This window comes from Ruditapes philippinarum, unplaced genomic scaffold (genome assembly GCF_026571515.1).
Source record: "Ruditapes philippinarum isolate M1 unplaced genomic scaffold, ASM2657151v2 ctg12988_1_1_1_1, whole genome shotgun sequence".
Lineage (NCBI taxonomy): Eukaryota > Metazoa > Mollusca > Bivalvia > Venerida > Veneridae > Ruditapes > Ruditapes philippinarum.
Genome location: NW_026859052.1, coordinates 1 through 21,720, shown reverse-complemented (window position 1 = coordinate 21,720; position 21,720 = coordinate 1). Strand labels below are relative to the sequence as shown.

General features: G+C 34.5%; 2 protein-coding genes across 2 annotated transcripts; one reads left to right on the top strand and one right to left on the bottom strand.

Moving 5' to 3' along the window:
* Positions 1-423: 423 nt before the first annotated feature.
* On the bottom strand, positions 424-13,029 carry LOC132755011 (rho guanine nucleotide exchange factor 10-like). Its single transcript, XM_060745791.1, has 6 exons — positions 12,764-13,029; positions 9,723-9,883; positions 6,919-7,055; positions 3,147-3,333; positions 1,147-1,621; positions 424-751 (listed from the first exon to the last, which is right to left on the bottom strand). The coding sequence occupies exons 1-6, from the start codon at positions 13,012-13,014 to the stop codon at positions 424-426; spliced, it is 1,539 nt and encodes a 512-aa protein (XP_060601774.1). The 5' UTR covers positions 13,015-13,029.
* Positions 13,030-16,273: 3,244 nt separating this feature from the next.
* Positions 16,274-17,407, top strand: LOC132755010 (uncharacterized). Its single transcript, XM_060745790.1, has one exon. It carries the CDS (start codon positions 16,274-16,276, stop codon positions 17,405-17,407), a length of 1,134 nt encoding a protein of 377 aa, XP_060601773.1.
* The last annotated feature ends 4,313 nt before the right edge of the window (positions 17,408-21,720 follow it).

Below are 21,720 nucleotides of genomic sequence, written 5' to 3'. Positions count from 1 at the left end.
TAAATTATTTATATTTAACAAATTTAACAACATTTTTTTCATATAAAACGGCTTTTTCGGAAAATGTACAGCAAATAGTAAATCACAGTCCAGCTTTTACTATAATGACTTAAAATAATAACTAAAACATCAGTACATGCTTTTTTATTGCATTTCAATATTTAAACAGCAGTCAAAAATAATGTATCTAGAATTTTGTACATTCCAAAAACATTAAGGACAATGGCTTTGGTCTTTGTAATTTTGTAAACTTTCTCTTCTTTCCAATCTTTTATAACCATCTCCTCGCTAATAACCATTATTGTATTAGTGTCTTTGCTTTCTGAGAGTATCTCTGATGAGCCCTGCCGAAAAAACTGGTACCAACTGGACTTTCTCTTATATTTTCCATTGTGTCATCCTTGTTAAAGGGAAACAGAACGTCTAGTTTCTTTGGTGAAGATTTCCGCTTAGAAAACCGAGACGGCTTTTTCTCCTTTTTTTGTCGAGTTTTTCACTTGGGAGGAGGAGAAGTTCCGGTTTTTTCGCTTTTATTCCGCTACTCATTCGTGGTCGAAAGTACAGGGAGTCTTTATCTTTCTCTTTCTTAGACTCGTCCCTAATATCCGGTAAACTTTGAAGAAAGGCCACTGCCTCGTTAATGATTTTGCCGGATTTGAAATTGTTTTTGGGCCTGACTGAAAGTTTGGATATAAATTTACTAACTTCATCTTGTGTAGCATCTCTATCAGTCAAGTCTTCAAGAGACTTTCTATGCTTTAACGCATTTTTTAATTCTGAATGAAATACTTTAGACTTATTTAATGTTTGCCGTGTAAAAGATTTGCATCGTAAGACAAAGTCATTGATTTCCGGTCCATATCACAATTCCTTTTCTTTCCTTACATAAATATTTTTGTTCTTATTTTTCGAGTCTAAGGAATACATCTCATCGGGAGGTTTCAGTTTATATCTGAACACCTTTCCATCTCAACTTTGCTGCTCTCACCTACTGCACTTGACTTTTTCGTCAGTTTTGTTAGTTTCTCTAACAATTGAGATTCTAAATGAAATATTTGTGCTCATCAGATTGAATCAGATCTGATTCCTTGTCTTCAACCTGGTCATCCCCCTTTAGGTTTTACTGCAGGATTTTATTAGCACTACCTTTTAACTTCCGTCACTTTACTTGGAATTTCTTCATAAATCTGACTGTCAGTATCTCTTTTATAACCTTGGAAATCAACATCTTCATACACATTATCACCTGTCACCATGCCAACAGCATCCAAACTTATATAAGAATTTGGTCTACTGTCAGCTGTCTCGTTTTCATCAACAATAGATAAATGTCTTATTACAGAGTCATCAACTTTGTATTTCTTAAGGACAGATTCCATCCTTCTTCTTATAGGTGCCCCACTAACTGGCCCGTAATGCATCGGTAATAGAAACTTTACTGCTTCACTATGACTGTGGAGAGCTACTTGTGGACGCTCGTTAATTCTTGGGACGCCATCTCGTAATCTTGGAAGAGGATATACCAGTATTATTCCAACATTAGTTCCAACCCAAAGCAGCCCAAGACTTGCCATTAAACAAGTAACTTGAAAATTCTTTCTTTCTTCTATTCCAGAATATACTGAAAAGTATAGCAGTTTATGCAATTAGAAATAGTAAACGGACAGTTGCCTACTATTATAGAGGCCAACTCGGCAATGCTATGTGCCAAATATAGAGGCCTAGTTTTTATCCACAAAAATTCCTTAGTGTACATAACATAAAGCAGGTGACTCATGTAGCATGGCCAATTTTGACCTGAGGGTCATGATTATTACAACTTTTGTAGAAATTAACAAATTTATACTACATGCCAAATATCTAAGCTCTGTGCTTTGTAGTTTCACACAATAAGACTTAAATTTGTTTTCCTATTATCAAGTGCAAGTGACCCTGGGGCGGATCAATTGTGACCACAGGGGCATGATAAATATCAATTTAGCAGATATTAACAAGTACAGAATTTTTAACCTCTCTATGTGACCTTGACTTTGGTAGAAGGGACCTGGATTATGTTCGCAATAAGCCTCACAATGGTGAAAATTTGTGCCAAGTTACATTAAAATCCCCCGATGAATGTAGAATTTTGGCACCGAACAAGCATTTTTAAATGACCTTAACCTTTAGTTGAGAGACATGGTTCATGCACCTGACACTGCTTCTCATAGTGGTGAACATTTCTATGAAGTTTCTTTAAAATCCCACCATGCTCTGGACAAAATGTCTATATTTTATCATATTTTGTGACCTTGACCTTTCATATGTTAACCTTAATTACATGTTTCACACCGGTAGTCGTGATAATGACCATCTGTGTTTCAATCCCTCAGTAATTGATAAATGTTCCGAATACACAATTTCATATTTTTGTCTGAACTTTGACCCCTTATGTGTGACCTTGGCCACAGGGACCTAAATTTTGCACGCAACACTCCACCTCACAATGGTGAACAAACGGGCGTATAAAAATTTCAGTGGTTCAAAAGTAATGAAGCAGACATGAAAGTGTTAAGGATGGAGAGACAGACGAACAGATGGACGGAGAGATGATGGCCATTTCTATAGTACCCCCAGAAAGGGATATATATATTATTGTCCTTATTCTTCAAGTAATTAAATCATCCGCATGTTGTTTAGGAGTGGTAAAAGTTGTCACATGTGTTACATTAGTTTTATTTTATCTTACCTACACATAAAATGAATCAATAAAATCAAAATTGTCATACAGATATACTATGCTCAAATTTTATATTTTTAAATATTGATAATTGCTACACAGTCTCTTTGTTGATATAGTTAAACATGTTTTGAAGACACACAAAGTATATATCTTATGTTTTAAACCCTACACACTATAGGTGGACACAATTTGAATATTTAGTGTCATTAAAAAAAAACAATTTCTTAAGAAAGGACCAACTTTTCTTGACCTGTAATAGGATATGCAGCTTGCCACTTGCAGTTTGTACATTCTTTTATTAAATTAAGACATATTCAGAAAGAATTACATAGATTTCAATTAATTTTTGGGATAGAAATATTTTACTCAAACATGAGCTTAGTATATATTTAAATAGCGAGTAAATGAGATTAACATGTAAGTTTACCTTTAATGAATTCATGGACAGCAGTGCAGATATTGAAGTCCTGTAGCAGTCGCCTGCTCTCACTGTGGTACAGGCAGATATTTGGCTGACCAATGAAAGATGCCCATACCCCAACACCAGTCTTCACTAAATACTCAAAATGTATTGTTTGGTCATCTTTCTCTGTAAGCTGATGCTCCACATTGTCCTAGAAGCAAAAACGATTACACTGGTCTCATATACAGATCTATATATAGTAATAAAAGATATGAATAGTATATACATTGCTATATATAGTACTAAAAGATATAAATGGCAAATATAGTGCTATATATAGTATGAAAAGATATGAATAGTACATACAGTGCTATATATACCCGGTAGTAATAAAAGATATAAACAGTATATGCCTTGTTATATATAGTACTAAAAGATATAAATAGCATATACAGTGATATATATAGTAATAAAAGATATATATATATATATATATATATATATATATATATATATATATAATATAATTATATATATATATATAGTATATACATTGCTATATAGTACTAAAGATATAAATAGCATATACAGGTCTATATATAGTATTAACCTTTCAGCCCATGAGCATATTGTGAAAATGGCCGTTTTCATTGAAAAGCCTCCTGTTACAAGTTCCAACTACTATAAAACTATGAAAAATGCTTTAATACTGATGAAACTTGGCACATATGTTGACTGAACCATAACCTCTGTAACAACATGCTCAATTTTAAAGTTCCTGTTATCATGGCAACGGGGGGACGTCTCAAAATTGCGAAAAATCACTATTTTGTATTGTTTTTTTTCCATCAAAATGATTTCAAAGTGCTGCAACCTCTCAATGCAGTGAGATAGAGTAAACGGCTTTTCAGCGTTGGTTACACGTCACCATAAGATCGACCTGAGGCCATTTTTAGCGTGTCACTTGTCAAAAAATTTCTTGGCGATGAGGGGAACTACCGCTCCCCTTCACACCCTCAAACAGAAGGGGGCACACTTTTTTTAACAACATTTCTCAAATGAAAAACAGTGTTTGGGGCCTAAATACGGCATTTTTCACTGTTTGAGGCCTCAAAAAAAAAGGGGGGGGGGAAAGCCGTCAAAACACGCTTTTATCAGGGAAAAAGGTTAAAAGATATATATAGTACATACAGTGCTATAATTAGTAATAAAAGATATGAATAGTACATACAGTGCTATAAATACATGTAGTAATAAAAGATACAAATAGCATTTACAGTTCTATTTATTCTATTAAAAGATATGAACAGCTTATTATTACAGTACAATATATGGTATATAAGAAATATATTAATAGCAATATGCACTACAAATCATGATGTCATTGTTCTTGTGGAAAATAATTCTATAAAATTTAACGAAAAACGTTACAATTTTAAAATGATATGTGCAGATATATATGTGCTTCTCATAATGATGCACATTTTACTCATGACAGTGTTTATTTCTGATGATATTTCCATTTATTTAAGTTATATTTTTTAATCCAAAATTAATCCAAAATTCTTTGCTACATGCCAAGTATAAAATGCTTGGCATTGTAATTTTTATGCAAAAGATTTCAATATGTTAATGAAAAATAAATAAGTCATCGATTTCAATATGTTAATGAAAAATAAATTAGTCACTTGAAGTTGGATACCCCAGGGTTGGGTCAATTTGACCCCAGGGGCATGACTTATAACACTTTTGTAAACAACATAAGATGATGCTACATCCCAGTAAGTCTATATAACCTTTAATATAAACTCAGAGGGGGTATTTTAGGCCTCAGGAGCATGATTTATATAAATCATCTTTATTGAAAACAAATCACCATGTCCTAAGATGACCCATTTTTAAGTTTGTCTGAGACATGATTGAGATAAACATTCTGACAAAATTTTATGAAAATCTAATTAAAAATTGTGAACTCTAAAGTGTTAACAAGGTTTTCATTTGATTTTATCAGCTGACCTAGATTTTGACACAAATGACCCACTTTCGAAAATGGCAGCATTAAATCTAATAGCCTTAAGAGGCAAGTTATTCAAAGTTGGAGAATCCTAAGATAACTAGAACTATCACTAAATGTGATTGATACACCCACAAGACTGCTTTGGAAATGAGGAAGTTTCTAGTAAAAGAAAACCTTATAAAAGAATTAAACTAGAGTTATTGTTGTGTGGCAGTTAAAGATAGTTGTGGTTCTTGCATGTTGCATTTCCTTTCACTGTGGTGGACCACTGATGAAGTTTAATGATTACTCTGTAATAAGTCTAGAAAGATTTACAATTCTTGAGCACTGCACTTCCTCTCATTGTGCTTGACCATTGTATGAAGTTGCACTGAATTCGTAACATTCGTTTTTAAGTTATGCACCGGACAATGAAAAGGAACAAAGGGCAATAACTTTGCAAATACTGAAGATGGTGTTATGGTTATTGTACACTGCACATCCTCTCACTGCACTTGACCATTGTATGAAATTGTATTGAATTCCAACCATTAATTTTCAAGTTATGCACTGGACATTAAACAAGAGCTGTCGGTAGGACAGCAACGCTCGACTATTCTTAGTGCTTGATAGTAAAGAAAATGATTGATACAGTTACCTCCTCCTGTTTACAGGTTGGGGTCATGATGGTGAACAAGTGTGCAAAGTTTCAAAGCCATATGTCAATGGACTTTGAAAATATTTGAACTATTACAAAAACTTTAACGTAAATTCTAAGTCGAAAAAGGGGCATAATTCTGTCAAAATGCTTGATAGAGTTACCTCCTTTTGTCTACAGGTTGGGGTCATGATGGTGAACAAGTGTGCAAAGTTTCAAAGCCATATGTCAATGGACTTTGAAAATATTTGAACTATTACAAAAACTTTAAAACTTAAACATAAGTGGTTACGCAGACGCCGACACCGACGCCGACGCTCGGGTGACTGCAATAGCTCTACTTATTCTTATCGAATAGTCGAGCTAAAAATAACAAAGGAAAAAAACTCTAAAATGAGTCAAAAAAGAGTTTTGGTTTATGTGCACTGCGCTTCCTTTCAATATACTTGAGCATTGTATGAAATTGTATTGAATTCCAACCAGTAGATTTTATGTTATACTTTGCAACAAGGAAAACTAACAAAGGGCAATCATTCTATAATTACTCCGGATAGAGTTATGGTTTTTGTGCACTGCACTTCCTCTTATTGTGCTTGAAAGTGCATTGAATTCAAACCATTTCTTTCAAGTAATGCACTGGACAAGATAAAGTATCAAAGGGCAATAATTCTGTGATTAATCAAGATTGAGTTATGGTTCTTGTACAATGCATTTTCTCTCAAACTGCTTGACCTTTGTATGGAGTTGTATTAAATTCCAACAAGTTGTTTTCAAGTTATGCACAAGTGACAAAGGGCAATGACTCTGTAATTAGTCAAGATGGAGTTAAGGTTCTTGTGCAGTGCACTTCCTCTCAATGTGCTTGACCAGTGTATGAACATGATGAAGTTGTATTGAATTCCAACCGTTAGTCTTCAAGTAATGCTCCGGACAAGGAAAATGCAACGGACCGCTGGACTGACCAACTGACCGACAAACACCCGGGTGACTCCTATATACCCCCCCCCAAAAAAAAAACTTTGTTTCAGGGGTATAATAAGAGCTGCTATTTTTATAGATACAATACACATTTCTATATCATATACCTGAAACTGACATATGTTGTTATCAGTGATATACAATAAACAATCTATATTATAAACCTGAATCACGTAAGTGTCTATATCAATCATATAGATTTTTGTTCCGCAAGCTGCCCACATATTATCTCCTATACAGATAAGGGAGGTTACTGGATTCAATCCTAGAGTTATTCTCCTTGATTCACTCCAAACACCATCTGAAAAGAAACATTTTGCAACAATTTTTTAATCTGCTAAATAAAGAACCCCTAACTAAGGCCATTTAAAATCATGTATACGCTCGCCCATACAAAGGTTCAATATAGCTGCAAAGGTAAATAAACAAAACAGACACAAGCCCTACAATGGTCACTAACAACTCTCCCCTTATAACACCAGTAAAAGATTGTTTCAAGAGCAGTACAATCAAGGGTCAACTTTAAAACAAGATTGCATTTGTGAAAAATGCAATGACACCTTTTTTACACAACACTAAATAGGAACAGAATTTTTTTGTATCTATACAATTGAATATTGCCATAATGCATATATCCCTGACCTATCTTATTATTATCAGATTAGTGGTTAAATATATTGTTATTCAAATAAAAGATCGGAGTAGGAATCTATCAATGCAGTTGAGTCTAGTGAATTTGGTGGTGAAGGTCATATTTCACATGGCCTAAATTTCATGACTGTACATCAAAGGACAATACAGTAGGACACTTTGTCAAAATCTAGGTCAGCTGATACCAAAGTTCACTTTTCATCTTAATCTGTGCACACGGTTCAAATTTCATAGCTGTACATCAAAGGACAAGAAAGAAGGTCACTGTCCTCTTGAGCAAGGCAAAATTTTGACCAAAGAGTTTAATTCAAACAATCTTGATACAGGTCCACCAAACAACATTTCATGTCAAATAGCTTTCTCCAATTCAGAAAACAATTGTTATATTATGTGTACATTATGAAAATCAATGCCCCCAAGCAGGGCCAATTGTGACACCTGAGTAAAAACGTGAACAACTTTGGTAGATGACCTATATTATACAGGAAACATCAAAGCTCTAAGCCTTATACCTTCAGATAAGAAGATTTTTTATTTTTTTACTTTATGTACATAGTGAAAATCAAAGACCCCCCGGGGTTGGGGTCAATTTTGACCCCAGGGCTATAATTTGAACAACCTTGGTAGAGGTCTACCAGACAATGCCTTTTGCAAAATATCTATGCTCTGGGCATTATGGGTCTTTACAAGAAGAATTTTTTTAATTTATTTTTTTATTCCTTTTGGTTGTCATGGTAACCAGATTTCTGCATGGAAAAAATTTCTTTGAACAACTTTGAAAGCCCTTCACCCAAGGATCAATCCTGCCAAGTTTAGTTGAAATTGGACAAGTGGTTTTTCACAAGAAGATTTTTTAAGTTCACAATATAATCTATATAACACACACGCACGCGTTGCATTTTCCTTGTCCGGAGCATAACTTGAAGACTAATGGTTGGAATTCAATACAACTTCATCATGTTCATACCCTGGACTGACATTTACACACGAAAGGTTGATACTGATATCTTATTGAAGATTACTGGCCGAGTTATACTCAGTTTAACACAGATTAAAAAACATAAAACACACTTTGATCAGTAGAGGGGTGTGTCATGTAGACCAAATGGAGAAAGTTGAAATCAGAGCCGTCATTAAGTACCTCTGTAAGAAAGGGATGTCCCCCAAGGAAATCCATGAAGACTTCATGGATACACTTGGGAAGGCGTCTCCTTCCTATAGCACTGTCAAAAATGGGCTGCTAAATTTAAGAGGGGCAGGGAGAGCATTGAGGATCATGAGCAGCCTGGCAGCCGAAGCTGTGCACGATCTGGTCATGTGCTACAGAAGGCGAGACATGCGAAGAATTATATAAGCGTTGGTTCAGTTCAGGCAATTCTGACTGATGTCTTATGGCATGTCAAAGGGTTCCGCTAGATGGGTCCCCAGAGAGTTGACTGATGACCAGAAACGGACCAGACTTGACAATTCAAGATATCTTTTGTTTCGCTACGAGGTGACCTGATTTTATCTTGTAACTGAGGATGAAATATGCGTCCATCAATTTGATATGAAATCCAAGAAACAGAGCATACAGTGGAATCACCCTGATTCACCCCCTCTGAAGAAATTCAAGAGGGTGTCAACATCAGGGAAGATGATAGCTTCAATTTTTTGGGATTGTCAGGAGATAATCATGATTGACTATCTTGAGCAAGAGTGTACCATAAACTGTACGTACTATGCAGACAAATTGAGACGTCTGCATCAAGAAATCGCGCATAAAATGAGGGGCAAACTGATTCAAGGCGTTCTGCCCCTGCACAACAATGCGCCATCTCACACATCTCAAGTTGCGATGGCTGCTGCAACTGACTGCCGCTTTAAAATTCTTCCCCATCCCCTATATTCTCCGGACTTGGCCCCCTCTGACTTCCACCTGTTTCTGATACTGAAAACCAAGCTTTGTGCTAGATGTTTTGGAAGCAATGAAGGTGTCATGGAGGTGGTCAATGAGTTCTATGAGGAACAAAATAGAGAGCTCTATTTTGAAGGGTTTAACAAGTTGGAGCACTAGTGGGCAAAGTGCATTGATGTAGAGGGCGATAATATTGAAAAGTAAGACCATTAGTTGAGTTCTCTGTCTACCGGAAGTACATCGGGCCAAGAACTTTTTGATCAATCCTCGTACTTTGTTATATCCATCAATGTTTAGAACAAAAACCGATATTATATGTTTCATTTCATTTAAAACAGCGTGATATGATATATATTTCACTGATCTCACTGTAACTCCACAACAAAAGCATAAGATAAGATAATAATTATTAATACAAACCATCATTTCTGGAGAAAATGATCACCTTCCCATTCCTATTTCCACAAAACATAAGATCATCAATGTATCTCATAGAGATAGTTATACAGCCAACTTCAAATGTATAAATACAGTGTCTATGTAAGTCTGCTTGCCTTTCACTTAGCATAAATACTTGGATCCTGTAATTACAGTAGAAAAGTTCTTAAGCATAAATCTAGCAGTTCTAGTGTCTGCCCCTTGAAATTACTAAAGTAAAAGAAAGAAGGTGCTTCATTTTCTCTTGAATTATAATGGTAGTACACAATTACTGTGAAATCATCAAAAAATGTGATCATAGATCACATAGTCATAGCAAATTAAAAGTTAGAAAAATAAAGTTAGCATAAAGGTAAAATAAAGTATAAAGTTAGAATAAAAAGTCTGACTGGCTCTCAATGAATTAAGAGATTTCATTACAAATAGCCAATTAGAAACTAAGATTTGTGGTTTAAAAAAAAAAAGAATTTTTTTTTTTTCAAAATTTAAATATATGATCATAAACAGTCAATGAAAAGCTACAAGGTTTAGACTGGCTTACATAATTTATAACAAAATGGAAACAAGATTGCATTTGAGAAAAATGCTATGCCACCGCATTAATACAACACTAAATAGTAGTGTTGGAAAAGATTTTTTTTGTTTCTATACAATTGAAGATTGTCATAATGCATAGATCCCTGACCTATCTAATTCTTATTATCAGATTAGTGGTTAAATCTATTGTTAATCCAATAAAAGATCAGAGTAGGAATATATCAATGCACTTGAGTCTACTCTAGTGAATTTGGTGGTGAAGGTCATAGTTCACACAGCCTAAATTTCATGACTACATCAAAGGACAACACAGTAAGACACTTTGTCAAAATCTAGGTCAGCTGATATCAAAGTTCACTTTACATCTTAATCTGTGCACATGGTTCAATTTCATAGCTGTACATCAAAGGACAAGAAAGTACGTCTCAAAATCTAGGTCACCTGATATCAAAGTTCAATTTTACAACTAAAACTGTGCACATGGTCAAAATTTCATTGCTGTGCATCAAAGGACAAGAAAGTAGGTCACTGTCCCCTTGGGCAAGGCAAAATTTTGACCCAAGGGTTTAATTCAAAAGAATCTTGATACAGGTCCACCAAACAACATTTCAAGCTGTAGCTTTCTCCCATTCAGAAAACATTTCTTTTATTTTCTATTTTTACTATGTGTACATAATGAGAATCACTGCCCCTGGGCAGAGCCAATTTTGACACCAGGGGAAAAATTTGAACAATTTTGGTAGAAGACCTATAGATGATATTATATAGGAAACATCAAAGCTCTATGCCTTGTACCTTCAAACAAAAATATTTTTTTTCTTCCTATATGTACATAATGAAAATCAATGACCCCCGGGGCAGAACCAATTTTGACCCCAGGGCTATAATTTGAACAATCTTGGTAGAGATACACTTCGCAAAGTCTCATGCCATATATTTAACCTCTAGCCTTTGTCAATTCAGAGAAGATTATTTTTTTAACTTTATACATATAAGGAAAACTATCGCCTCTGGGGCAGGGCAATTTCAACACTAGAGGCATAATTAAAACAACTTTAGTAGAGGACCCATAGATGATACTATATACCAAATATCAAAGCTCTAAGCCTTGTACCTTCAGACAAGAAGATTTTTTAAATTTTTTACTATATGTACATAGTGAATCATTACCCCTGGGGGTGGGGCCAATTTTGACCCCAGGGCTATAAGTTGTACAATCTTGCTAGAGGTTCACTACACAATGTTTCATGCAAAATATCTTAACTCTAGCCTTTGTAAATTTAGAGAAGATGATTTTTTAAGTTTTTACTATATACATATAAGGAAAACCTATGGCCCCCGGGGCGGGGCTAATTTTGACACTAGAGGCAAAATTTGAACACCTTTGGTAGAGTACCTATAGATGATATCATTAAACAAATATTAAAGATCTAAGCCTTGTACCTTCAGACAATAAGAATTTTTTATTTTTTTACTATATGTATATATTGAAAATCAATGACCCCCAGGTGGGGGCAATTTTGACCCCAGGGCTATAATTTGAACAATCTTGCTAGAGGTTCACTACACAATGATTCATGCACAATATCTAACCTCTAGCATTTGTCAATTGCTAGAAGAAATTTTTTTAAAATAAGTTTTACTATAAGTTTCTACTATATACATATAAGGAAAACCAATGACCCCCGGGGCAAGGCCGATTATGACTCCAGGGCTATAATTTAATCAATCTGGGTAGAGGTCTACCAGACAATGCCTTATGCAAAATATCTAAGCTCTAGGCATTTTGGGTCTTTACAAGAAGGTATTTTAAGTTTTTACTATATGTACATATAATGAAAATCAATGACCCCCGGGGTGGGGCCGATTTTGATCCCAGAGCTATAATTTGAACAATCTTGGTAAGGGTATACCAGACAATGCCTTATGCAAAATATCTAAGCTCTAGGCCTTTTGGGTCTTTACAAGAAGGTATTTTAAGTTTTTACTATATGTACATAAAATGAAAATCAATGACCCCCGGGGCGGGCCAATTTTGGCCCCAGGGCTATAATTTGAACAATCTTGGTAGAGGTCTACCAGACAATGCCTTATGCAAAATATCTGAGCTCTAGGCTTTTTGGGTCTTTACAACAAGATTTTTTAAATTTATTCTTATAATTCCTTTTGGTTGCCATGGCAACCAGATTTCTGCATGGAATGAAATTCTTTGAAGAACTTTGGAAGCTCTTCACCCAAGGATCAATCCTGCCATGTTTTGTTGAAATTGGACTTGTGTTTTTTCACAAGAAGAGTTTTTAAGTTCACTATATAATCTATAGAACACACACACAAACACACACACACAAACACGCACGCACACACACACAGGTGAATCGCTATATGCCACCGCATCGCAGATGCTGCGGTGGCATAAAAAATGTGTTTAAACAGCTGATCATAAGCTAGGAAATTTCAGACTTGTTCTTAGATTTTCAAAAACTTACTCTGAGTCTGATGTACTCATCCAGACTGTGTCTTCTTCAAATACTGCCTCTGATCTGACCCTGGCATAACCTGGCACAGTCTCTACACATATAATCATACATTTAGTGGCCTGAAATGATTCTATTAGAGATGGCTTGTCTGTATGAAGAGACACAACAGAGACTTGACCATGACCTTCATTAGAGGAGCAAATCCACAGATGTTCCATAGAACCTTCATTTTCTTTGGAAAGTACACCTTCACACCACATGATACCTGATTGTAAATGAAAGCATGACTGTAAAATAACACAACATTGTAACTACAAGTTTTTTTCAGAATACTATAAGTATGTACAATGTATATCGTGAGCAGCATTTAGCCAACATTTTAACACATATTCAAATTGTAGATACTTGGGCTAACATAACATCACCATTTTCAAAAACACATACAGGTGTGACACATAAAAGTGACCACTCTGTGAAAATAACAGTATCCATTTCCAAATAGATAGTGGTCATTTGTCATATAAAGCATTTGAGGTCAATTCAGTAAGATCAACTACAGTAAATTATAATGGTGACTGGCTGGCTAAATTGCAAGTGGTAACATAACACGAATATCATAATACGCATGATTGCATGAGTAAGATGGACAGAATTGAAAAATCTTAAAGGGACTCCACTGATGTTTTTTGACATTACAGGACTGAAGATAAGTTTTCAAGATTATTGATCCATTCTATGTAGATCTAGACAATGTTTGCATGAGTAAGATAGACAAAATTGATAAATCTTTAAGGGACACAACTGATATTTTTTGATCTGACATGACAGGACTGAAAATAAGTCTTCAAGATTATTGTTCTATTCTTTGTAGATCGAGACCATGATTGCATAAGTAAGATAGACAGATTTGATAAATCTTTAAGGGACTCCAATGACGTTTTTTGACATGACAGGACTGAAAATTAAGTTTTTCCAGATTCATGTTCCATTCTATGTAGATCTAGGCCATGTTTTCATGAGTAAGATTGCATGAGTAAGATAGACAGAGTTGATAAATCTTAAAGGGACTCCATTGAGGTTTTTGACATGAAAGGACTGAAAAACAGTTTAAGAGATAAATGTTCCATTCTATGTAGATCAAGACCATGTTTGCATGAGTAAGACTGACAGAAGTGATAAAGCTTAAAGTGACAAAACTGAGGTTATTTTAACATGATAGAACTGGAAATGAATTTTCGAGATAAATGTTCCATTTTACGTTGTGTGTGCAACACTTCAGACTTGGCTCACAATTTGCAGTCAGTTTTTCCAGAACAATTATTTTATTTGTGAAAAATATGACCTGAAATTCAAAAGCATTACAATGCTTTTCACTTAAATCAGGCTAAGAAGAGCACAAAAATACAATTTATTTATGATTTTATTTCCTGGTTTGATTTTTCACATATTTCTGACTTAAGTGCCCCAACTAATCTTTGTAAGAGTTTCAAATTTTATGTTTTTATGCTTTTTGACCTCAGTGACGTTCCTTTAATTGTTTTTTTTAAATGGTTAAATCCCTTATGAGCAATGCAAGCACTTGCATAATTGAAAATCACAGATTATAGGTTTTAATATATATTTACAAAATCTATTTATAATTATAGATATTTATGTTAATTGTTTTATTATAGAAAAATGCAGGGTTTGAGCTCAGATGCACAATTATATAATCACTGAGGAATTCGAAGTTCTCTGTGATTAGATTCAAATCATTCGTATGATTAACCATTCATTATTGTTCAACAAAGCAAGAAAAGTTAATATATATTTACATTGTTACCTGGTAAGATAATCAATAAAGATATACAAGTAACTGGGATATAATCTAAATGAATGGTTATGAAACTTCAAAGGCAAAATTATATTGTTTAACCCATTACGCGATATACACGCCTTTTAACGCCTTTTTCATCCCCCCACCCGCTTCTGTTGTCATAAATGGTGAAAAAATGCCTTATTTAGGCCCCCAAAACTTGTTTTTGTTTGAGAAATGTTGTTAAAAAAAGTGACCACTTTTTCGGCGCGGCCCCCTAACCAAAAGATACATCAGGGGGTTGCCAGAAGGGGGATGTGTCCCCTTCTGTTTGGGGGGGGGGTGAAGGGGGGCGGAGTCCCCTGATCGCCAAGAAAATGTTGGACTTGTGAGAGGCTATAATTGACCCCAGATTGATCATAAGGTAACGTGTAACCAACGCTGAAAAGCATTTGACTCTATCTCAATCCATTGAGAAGTTGCAGCACTTTGAAATCAATTTTGATGGAATAAAATCAACGCAAAATAGTGAGTTTTGGCAATTTTGAGATGTCCCCTCGTTGCCATGGTAACAGAAAATTTAAGCCTGAACATGTTATTGCAAGGGCAATGGTCCAGTCAACATTTGTGCCAAGTTTGATTAGTGTTGAAGCAGTTTTTATAGTATTATAGCAATTTGAAATTGTAACGGGAGACTTTTCAATGAAAACAGCCATGTTTCACAAAATGCTCATGAAGAAATGAGTTAAAGGGTTTAAATCTCAAAGTACTAACTCAAAACACAAGAAAGTACATCAGAGTACCAAAATCTTGTTCATTTGTTTCAAAATTAAAGTGGGTATCTGGACATGTCCCTATTGTCAAAATTCAAACCTTTAGCACTCAATAAAAAGGAGGTCACTGGGTCAACTGATTACAGAATTTATCGGAATATACAGTCATGTATTGCCACCAAAAATCATTGTATAACTCACATAGGACAATATAACAAGAGGGCCATGATGGCCCTGAGGTCGCTCACCTGTATATAGGCCCCCGGAGCGGGTCCAGTTTAAACTTTAGGGCTTTTGAACAAACTTGGTAGACACCCACAAGAGGATGTTTCATGCTACACATCTAACCTCTAGCTCATTGGGTTTTTTTAAAGAAGATTTTTTAAGTTTTTTACTAAACACATAAAGTTAAAAACAATGACACCTCTGAGGCGGGGCCAGTTTTGACCATACACATATTTAGCAAAATCAATGACCACCGAGGCGGTGTCGCTAACATAGCGATTATGTAATGAATACTTGGTATTTAAATTCTGTTCTATGAATATGCTCCTTTAAACTTTATTGTATGTTGTATGTTGTATGTGTTTACGACAATGAAAATGGTCCCGCGAACCGGATACGAAAGTGGATGTAAAGTGTGAAGTGAAAATAAAAATTGAGAAGTGACAAAAGGTGTTTAGTGCATTTCAAAAGTGGATTATTTCTTTACTCGATTAAGTGTTCTGATAAAATTGTGTTTGTGCAACCTGAAGATATATCAAAATGCCAACTGTTGCTTCATTGAAAGGAGTGAGAACGAAGTACAGAAAAGTGGTGATAACTGAGCTTCAAAAAGCAAACGACCTTCTGAAAAGTGAGGTGAGTGCAGTGTCAAAACTTGAGTTTTAAAAAGATGTTCAAAGGTGTAAAAGTCTATTGAAATCCTATTCTGAGAAATTGATGAGTCAAATGGATAAACTATCAGAACTTTTAACTAAAAGTGATTCGGAATATTTGCAACAGATTGTAGATGAGGATTACAATTTGAATTTCGAGGTAGAAAATTGTATCCTTGATTTAGACCAATTTTGTGAGTCAATTGTACCATTGAAACATGATGAGAAAGAAAAAGAGACATATCAAGAACAAATGCAAAAGATGATGATGACACAAATTGAACAGCAACATCAAATGATGGTGCAGATGCAAACGGACAGAAAAAATACAAGTGCAGTTAAATTACCAAAACTTGATTTGGACATGTTTTACGGAAACAAAATAAACTGGTGGGAATTTTGGGACTCTTTTGAATCCATTGTGCACAGAAACACCAAACTATCCAACATAGAAAAGTTTAATTATTTGCTAAGCAAACTAGGCGGAGAAGCGAAGAGAGCATTAGCTGGACTTGCGCGTACCAACGACAATTATTCTATTGCAGTCGGAATTCTCCGAGAGAGGTACGGCAACAAACAAGAGATTATTGATCTTCATTACAAAGAAATGCTTAATGTTCATTCACCAACTACAAAGGTTGAAAGCCTGCGATTTTTTTTGGATAAAGTTGAAAAAACCTTACGCAGTCTTGAGATGCTAAAGGAAAATGTGAATCAACACGTTTTTGTTTCAATGATTCGCACAAAGCTGCCAGAGGATGTGCTCCGGCAGCTGGAAATAATAAAAGGAGCAAAGAATGAGTGGACTGTTGACAGTTTGCGTGATCACCTACGAGATTACATTACCGCTTGTGAAAAGTCTGACAAAGGAAAGAGTGATAGAGTGCATGGAGGTCAATTTAATTCAGTGAACAGGGGAATAAAGAAAGACGGAGCATTGCCAACGAATACTTGGAATAAAGATTTTCATAATCAACATCATTTTCAGAAATTCCGTAGCAGTGCCGACACATTTGTGGCCAATGAAACTGTTCATAACAAGCCAGTGTGTAGATATTGTGCAGAGAATCATTGGAGTGACATGTGTACTCGATTCGCAACATTGGAAGAACGGAAAAACAGAATCAGAGGTAGTTGTTATCGTTGCTTAAAGGATGGTCATGGAATTCGTGAATGCAAATCAAATAAAAAGTGTGTGTCGAAATAAAAATGCCAGAACCTGGAAATATTTATTAAATTTATATACTAAAGGTCTTGGCACAATAATTTAGGGCAAAATGTAGCTGATAATCACTTTTCTATACAGAATTTAACATACAACATAATTTTTATGAATTTCAAATATTTTGTTTGAAAAAGAGAAATAATTCTAAGAAAATAAAAGATAACCAAAATATTTGTATCTTGATTTGTATCATATATAAAGGCTTAATAAACACAACAAATTGGAAAGAAACAATTATTGATTTATTATTTTCCTAGAAATATAGTATTTTATGTCATAAGTCCGATTGGGCATTTTCACCAGAATGTGTATGACTGTTTATATTTTAATTTCCCCAAATTGTTTTTTTTTTCATTTATTTTTCCCTCCCCACCATCTTTCCCTTTTCCTAAAAAGAACCCTGTCCTTCAGCTATTCGACAGGGGATAAACACCTTTTAAATCTGTTTCATAACAAAAATGTATAATAATTATTGTATAGTCTATATTATGATAAATTTTATCTTTTTTTTTTTTAAATATTTCTACTCTAGAACCAGAGGGGTATAATGGGTATTTTAGCTTCTTGACTTATTCCTCGGCTCTGATTGAAGGACTTTCTTTCATGTTACCAACTGTAAAACTAAAGAATTTTCCTGGAAAACAATTAGCAAAATCTGATGTTCATTTAGACCCAGAAATTTGGTTACTGGATAATGTAAACTGCAAGTTACCAAGCAACCACACATTAGATCATGGAAGTTATAGTTCTTTTATTTGGTTACAAAATTTCATATTTTTTCAATAACCAGTGTTTTTCCTTTACTGTATATATTGGTAAAAAGTCAACTCAGCCTTATACTAACTCAGCATGGGTCAACTCTGCCCACTTTTGAATAAAAAAAAACATATTAAGTTGTTCTAATTACTTGCATGTTATCAAGACAAACTGTTTTAAATGAAAAATAAGAGACATCTGGTATATTATTAAAGAATTATACATTGTATTTCTGCAAAATTAATGCATATTAAGAAGAAATTTGTTATGTTTACAGTATTCTTGCAGATTCTTCAAAAGTTACTGTTATACAAATGTGTTCCATTTGATAGTTTTTGTAAAAAAAATCAATAATATATGACATAAAAAGTTATTTATTTATTATATAAAATATTTTTAAATGTTTGTTCTTTATCATATTATTATAAAACAGCATGTAATACAACTACTAATATGCAATGTATTTTTTCAATGTCCCAAGGATTAGTTGTAATAGGTTTTTATTAACCAAATCATTGAAAATTTCTTCATTACCAAAAATGCAATTATAATTTAAGAAAACATCTTTCGACGTTTGTAAAAAGTCCAGGTTCCAATAATAAAGACTTAGAGTGATTTAACAACGAGGCCCCCTAGTATGTTTTAGGGCCAAGCTGAAACTGATTCTATATATCTAATAGATCTACCGGATAACTGCACTGTTCCCAAAAGAAAATAGACAGCAAATTTCCCGATTCATTACTGAGTAAATTCCAAAAATAACACTTGAAAATTTCCTCAAAAAATCAGCAAATTATAAGGTAAATACAAAAATAGTAATGGATGCTAACATGTTGAAAGTGATATACAATAAAACCAAGTATAACCACAAGAGTAACATTCATACTCGGACTCTCGGGCTTTTGGGTCTATCTTTTGGTTAACAAATAAGTCAAATAAAGCATTAATTTATATTTCTGCATCGACTGACACAAAATTTATGAAAATCAACTTAAAAGTCAAAACTGTCAACAACTGTTATAGTTTATGGAACAGGACTACAGTGGCTGTTTTCAAGCCTAGCTAGCGAGTTACGTTCCTTCTCTATATCAACTTAAAAAAAATAATTACTCATTGTATGTATTGTGAACATCAAATAATATGCCGAAAGCCCATACTGAAAATCTTAAGCTAGGATAATTGTATCCTTGGGTGGCCCAAGTACGTATATTGACGTACCTGGGTGGCTGTGATTTCAACACAAACAGTCAAGCTTTCTTTGACTTGATCAGTAAAAATTACTTTATTAGTTGAAAAAAAATCAATTATTTGTATTCTAATCAAACATTTAACAAGCCCTTTGAGACGTAAACAGTGAAGGTGTTGACTCGGACTGGCCCTGTCAAAGGGAGGAAATTTTTTTAGGTCAACCGACAATATATCGATCTTGTTTTATTTCAATCTACTTTTATCTGTAAATCAAATAATATAAGATGATATAATACATTTTTTAAATTCAGTCACTGTTTATATTGTAAATCAATGTTGTTTTTATTTATTGTAGTCCAGGTTTTTTTTTTCGAATTCATTTTATGTGCCAAAACTAACAGTTTTATCTGCCGTTTATGTCCGTTTTTTAAATTATTTCAAAACATGGTGCATGACATACATATTCAATTAACACATAATATTAGTTTTATGACACATGTTTCCAAATCTGATGCACCTGATAAACTTCCATAAAATGACAAATTTACCATACCTCGCTGAAGTGTTCTGGCACGTCTAGCGTCAGCCATTTTGTTACAATCGGATATGAAACGGGGGTTACATGCGCATGCGCAAATAGGATATTTGGCATGCGCGTGTGTAACCCCGTTTCACGGGTCGGGAAAAAAAAAAATCAAATTTCACTGGGGGGTGTGTGCTCACTTTCCCGCCCACAAAACCATCGGTAGTACACGTTTATTCCGGGGTTTTACCTAAAATTTTCCCCCAAAATAAACCCTGATAGATTTCTACGCTTTTTGGCGGGGTTAAACTTTTCCGAGGTAATGGGAAAATTACCCTCGCTATGTGTGGGGTTACCAGGGATTTTGGGTGTGTTTTTTCAACGAAAAACCCAGGGCGGGGCATGGAAAACAAACGCACGAACACACCACACCCCCCAACACACACGCAACGCCCCCGCCACGCACAACACACACCACACACCCCAAAACCACACCCACACCACCACAGGTAAAATCACTATTTTCCCACCGGATCGCAGATGCTCCCGGGGCTTTAAAAATAAATTTGTATAATTCATGTATTAAGTATAGTAAAAAATAACATTGTTAACATAAATACCAAGAATCAAGGGGAATAATTTTGGAAATAGTCACACTTAGAGTTATGAACCTTGTCACACAACAAGCGTGCTAATGATAAGAAATATATATTTGAAGTTTTGAAGTAGATTTCCTTAACAAGAGCTGTCGGTGATAGGACCAGCAACGCTCGACTATTCTTAGTGCTTGATAGTAAAAAAAAATGCTTGATACAGTTACCTCCTCCTGTTTACAGGTTGGGTCATGATGGTGAACAAGTGTGCAAAGTTTCAAAGCCATATGTCAATGGACTTTGCAAATATTTGAACTATTACAAAAACTTTAACGTAAATTCTAAGTCGAAAAAGGGGCATAATTCTGTCAAAAATGCTTGATAGAGTTACCTCCTCCTGTTTACAGATTGGGGTCCATGATGTTGAACAAGTGTGCAAAGTTTCAAAGCCATATGTCAATGGACTTTGAAAATATTTGAACTATTACAAAAACTTTAACGTAAATTCTAAGTTGAAAAAGGGGCATAATTCTGTCAAAATGCTTGATACAGTTACCTCCTCTTGTCTACAGGTTTGGGGTCATGATGGTGAAACAAGTGTGCAAAGTTTCAAAGCCATATGTCAATGGACTTTTGAAAATATTTAAACTTTTACAAAAAACTTTAAGGTAAATTCTTAGTCGAAAAAGGGGCATAATTCTGTCAAAATGCTTGATAGAGTTACCTCCTCCTGTCTACAGGTTGGGGTTCATGATGGTGAACAAGTGTGCAAAGTTTCAAAGCCATATGTCTATGGACTTTGAAAATATTGAACTATTACAAAAACTTTAACGTAAATTCTAAGTTCGAAAAAGTGGCATAATTCTGTCAAAAATGCTTAATAGAGTTACCTCCTCCTGTTTACAGGTTGGGGGTCATGATGTTGAACAAGTGTGCAAAGTTTCAAAGCCATATGTCAATGGACTTTGAAAAAATTTGAAACTATTACAAAAACTTTAACGTAAATTCTAAGTCGAAAAAGGGACATAATTCTGTCAAAATGCTTGATACAGTTACCTCCTCTTGTCTACAGGTTGGGGTCATGATGGTGAACAATTGTGCAAAGTTTCAAAAGCGATATGTCAATGGACTTTGAAAATATTTGAACTATTACAAAAAAACTTTAACGTTTAAATTCTAAGTCGAAAAAGGGGCATAATTCTGTCAAAATTCTTGATAGAGTTACCTCCTTTCCT